Below are 4,467 nucleotides of genomic sequence, written 5' to 3'. Positions count from 1 at the left end.
TTTCCTTTCTCCACTCCCGCTCCAAACCGTGCCGCCCTGCCGAGGGAAGGGCCCCGTGTGCGGGACGCGGCTCAGATCGGGGCTTCACCGCCCGGCTTGCCTGGGGCATCGCGCCGTCCGTGGGGAACAGTGCTGGTTTTACACCCCGAGGAAAATCGTTCAGATCTCAGCCTAGTTTCAGCCTCGTGTTTACATAAGGAATTAAAAATAGCGGAATTTCGTTGCGGGAAAGCCTTGATCTGAGCAGCGCTGCCTCGTCATGCTAAAATCTCTGCCAAATTGTCTCCCATCTTCAGGGATTTGGGAGGGCTTTTGTCTTTAGACGTTGATCTAAATTGTGTATCTTAGGCGCCCACGTAGCTCCAAAAGGCACGGCAGGGTGCTAGTAAATGGAATAAACGGGAAATTAATAGCGAATGAATAAAGCAAAAAATAAAATCGACATGATCGAATGGTTACAGTCCCGTAAAAACAAACAGAAGGGGAGGTTGTAAGGTAGAGATATTAGAGCTAGCGCCTCAAAACCTGTTTCAGCAACGTGGACGAACATTGTAGGGACAGTGCTGGCATACTATCTTGGCTGTATAACCATGTGGAACGTCATTGATCCTCAATTGTTTTGAAGTGTCAGTAGCAATATATAGATCACCTTTATTTAAATAGTATCTGTAGAGTACCTGTCTTAAGCTTCCATGTGGCTTTATTTTTTATGAGGTTAGTTTTTGAATCAAGCTAAAGTTAATGTTGGATGAAAATAAAATGCAGTATAAAGAAGCTGAGATGTGTTCAAACATCCTTAATTTTGGTAGAAGATAAGGTGATCAAAAATCAGTCTAAATGTTAGAAAAATTTGTGCTTCATGGTACACAATACTGTGTTTCTGAAAATGGCTTTGGAGAATCATGTACAAATTGTGTGGAAAATTTTGTTGCTTCATTGTGTATGTGGTTGGTCTGTGCAGGACTGGTTTGGGCTTGTCAGTCCAGACTTAAGCAAATTTTGCATTGTTTCCGACTCGTAGCTTTCCTAGCATTAAGGAATATCAAATTTGTTTGATACTGCTCCGTTAAACAAAATGCTTTCCTTGTTTACGTTTTAAGGTGGTAGTCACTCGTCCATCGTTGCATTATGTGCTGTAGTAAAATTAACAATTTGATTTTCTCCCTGGGAGCAATCCTAGATTTGGGTGCCAGAATTTACCTTTATGTCACACATGTATGTGTCCAAAGGCAGAATTTAATGACAGGGATTTCTTAACAAATTTATTCCACTAAGAGTGAGTTGTTTTAGCTGTTGTTTCTTAGTTCAAGGATAAATCTCTGTCATTGTCCATGAAAGGTCAGGCGTGTGATACCACTTGCTTGGGGCTTTTTTGTTATCTCAGTCTTTAAAGCAAACTGCTATCTGGAAAGGCAAAGCCTTCAGTGTATATCCTAGTTGTTGATTAGTAATTTTAGGCCTTAAATACCTTTGGTTTTTTGTGTTTTACTTTTTTGTTGTTTTGTTGTTGTTTTGTTTTGTTACCTGCAGTTACAAAAAACCCCAAAACCAACTAACCCTGTGGAACTGTAGACAAGTCAAACTACTTCGTAGTGTTCAGCTTTTTACAGGAAGGTCTGATCATCGGTCATATGTTTAGCTTTTGAAGCGCTTCTGCAGGTTAACAGGAAGCCTGAAAGCTTTTCTTTCCTTTGCTTTTTGGTTTTCTCAGTATCACTTTTTAAATGTGTGGTCAGGCACCGCAGGAAGTCTGGGGAAATGAGTCCTCTTCTCAGAGCAATTCAATAGTTGATCTCTGCTGGGATTGCCAAGAGAGATAGATAGCAATCACAGTGAGGATATTTATTCCGTGTGAACTGAATGACAGTGCTGATTGACTTCAAAAGCAAAAAAAAACTCCGTGGAGCAGACACTGGAGAGGGGTTGCTCTGGTGGGACTTGAGTAGCTCTTGAGACAAAACCATGAAGGTGAAAGGCTGCTGCTACCTGTTAGTGACCCCCTGAGGGGCAAAATCTTGTTCAGTTTTTGGTCTTGCCTTTCCCTCCTGCTTTGTGCAGGCCAAATCCCTATGCAGTCTGTGGAGTGTTTTTCTGGTGCCTTGAGAATCTGCCTCTGGCTGTCCCTAGCCGCCTGTCTCGGAGATGGTCAGGGCAGGGAGCTGCGAGTCACCTCCAGCAGACAAGAATAGTTTGCTTCCTGGAAGATTTGCACTCTCCCAGGTGAATTGGCATCTGCTGTGCCTGCTAATCTGCCACAGTGACAACAGCAACCCAGGTCTCAGCCTCAAGAATTCTCCCAAGAAATCTGCTTTGAAACCTGGTTTCCTAACGTGCAACTTATCAGTTCCCAACTCTTGTCTGAGAATAATGCACGTACATTAGATTTTCTTGCATATGTGCATTTTTTTTCTTTTCTGCTGGTGTTGAGTATTGAAAATGGATTTTCATTGTTTCTCATCAAATGTTTTTTAATCATTATGAATATGACTTGAACAACGTCTGGTTCATCTGGGTGAAGATAAAATCAGATACTGAAATTATGTAGATTTCCAGTGAAGATAAGTATAGGAAAAAGCAAGAGTACCTTTGGTGTGTGTATAGCACCTAACACATTTCAGCTTTGGGCAGTGCTGAAATTCAGACAATGGAAGATTTTAGTGTGACATCTACTTGAACTTTGGACATGCCAGACCGGTAGAGTTAATATTTTGCCACCTACTTTTCTGAGGAGGGAAGAAAGAAAACTAATGTAAACTCTTCTACTTCAGAATGTATTTTTTTAATTAGATATCCTCTTGCAGGGCTTTGCATGTTATGAATTATTAGTGAGCTAATAGGAAAGTGAGCTTACAAAAGCAGGCTTTCAAGCGCTGTGTATCTTGCTGATACTTCTGTGTATTTTGGTTAAGGTTGTACGTCTTGCCTACCAAGACTCACACTCCTCCAGAGAAATCACTGAGTCCTCTGCAGTGGTGCAGGCGTGTTCTGGATCATCCAACTCCAGAGATAGAAGCTGCAAAACGTTCCCTATGCTTTAGATTGGAGCAAGGTAATACTATTTTGTTAATTTCTTGTTAGGAGGTTGTCATTTTTGGTCTGGTGTCCCACTCGTCTTTGGTGTTTTCACAATTTAGGAGGCTTTACACATGGCAGACGTGCATTTTCCTCATATGTATGCAAGTCTTCCTTCGTTACATAAATGCTAACAAATGTTTGAATTTTTTCATGCAGTTTTTAAAGTATTTGCCTCCTTTGTTAGCTTTTTTTTCTTCTGCACAGCTTGTTCTAACTTGTCAGTTTTCATCCATGGCTTAAAATAGAGGACCTCCTGGTAAGGAAATATTGGTGCTAACTTTACTATTGGCATATCTGTTCAGGTTTGAAGAAGGATGCTTTTTGTTTTTTGTAAAGTCAAATTTATCATGGGCTACAAATCTTTAAAGGCATATTTATCAGCATCTAATGTAGTGTCAGTACTTTGCTAAGTATAGCACACACCAAAAAGAGGTGTAACTTGACTGTAGTGCTGTTTTGTTGGCCTCTGGGTAATCTCAGGTACTGGAATCCATCTGATGGCTGTTTAGTGCTGGGAACTTGAAGAATTATCTCTGTGCACACTGACTTTTGTTTTAAGTAAATACCAGACAGCAGTCTTCCTACTTTCTTACCATCTGGGGTCCAATTAAGATTGTATTAAGTGTTGTTGAGGAAAGCAATTAAGGGAGGATATTAAGGTTTATAACTCACAAGGAAAGAAGAAGAAAATGAACAATAAAGGAAGATGACAGAAGAAGGAATAAAGCTAATGACAGCATGAAAATATGGCTGTATAAGTTAGCTACAGCTGTCATTAAGAGAGATTATGTTCCTGTATGCTTTGGAGGATATGGGTAGCTGTGGATAAGTCTTATCCAAAATCAGGCTTTTAAATGAATCAGGTTCTGAAGGCATCTGCCTCTTTGCATTGACTCTAAAAGATGCTACAATGATTATTGCTCTAGAAATACTTAGCTGAACTTATTTGCCTCAAGTTACATGGGGCAAGCTGTGGTTCCTATATTTGTAATCATGCCATCTAGTTTTAGGGTGGACTTTGCCTTGTTAATTGGTGTCATAGGTTAGCAAGCATAGTCCCGGAAGGGATGTCCTTGCTAAGGGGTGCTTACAGTTTCCTCTGGGAACTGATAGAACCTATCAGCTGGCCAGTTTGAATATGGACAATTCTCTAAGCCACTTAAAGTTGTGACCACCTCTGTGATCCACATTTAAGAATAGGGAACCTCCCCCTCCAAGCTCTCTCTCGTTTCCGGCGCTGGGACAGGTGGCTGCAGGGCCCGAGCAGGGCCCAGTGGGCCCGGCCAGGCCCAAGCAGGGCCAGGCCAGGCCGGGCCACGGCCATCCTGGAGCCGATGGACCTGTTCCAGCCATGGAACCCCCCCCACTGCCTTGCCGTGGGCAGCCGGAGCG

The 4,467-nt window shown here is 42.0% G+C and overlaps 1 protein-coding gene across 3 annotated transcripts in view; it reads left to right on the top strand.

Annotated features, from left to right (window-relative positions):
* The window catches only part of SLAIN1 (SLAIN motif family member 1), a 52,456-nt gene that overhangs the window by 1,357 nt on the left and 46,632 nt on the right, over positions 1-4,467 (top strand). For all 3 annotated transcript variants that reach the window (XM_008643675.2, XM_017725803.1, XM_008643673.2), the window contains exon 2: positions 2,910-3,049. In XM_008643675.2, coding sequence (XP_008641897.2) covers positions 2,910-3,049 — 140 coding nt within the window. The remainder of the gene's footprint in view (positions 1-2,909; positions 3,050-4,467) is intronic.

This window comes from Corvus brachyrhynchos, unplaced genomic scaffold (assembly GCF_000691975.1).
Source record: "Corvus brachyrhynchos isolate BGI_N302 unplaced genomic scaffold, ASM69197v1 scaffold121, whole genome shotgun sequence".
NCBI classification, from domain to species: Eukaryota; Metazoa; Chordata; class Aves; order Passeriformes; family Corvidae; genus Corvus; species Corvus brachyrhynchos.
Note: the sequence above shows the minus strand (reverse complement) of the source record. Positions and strands in the feature narration are given on the sequence as shown.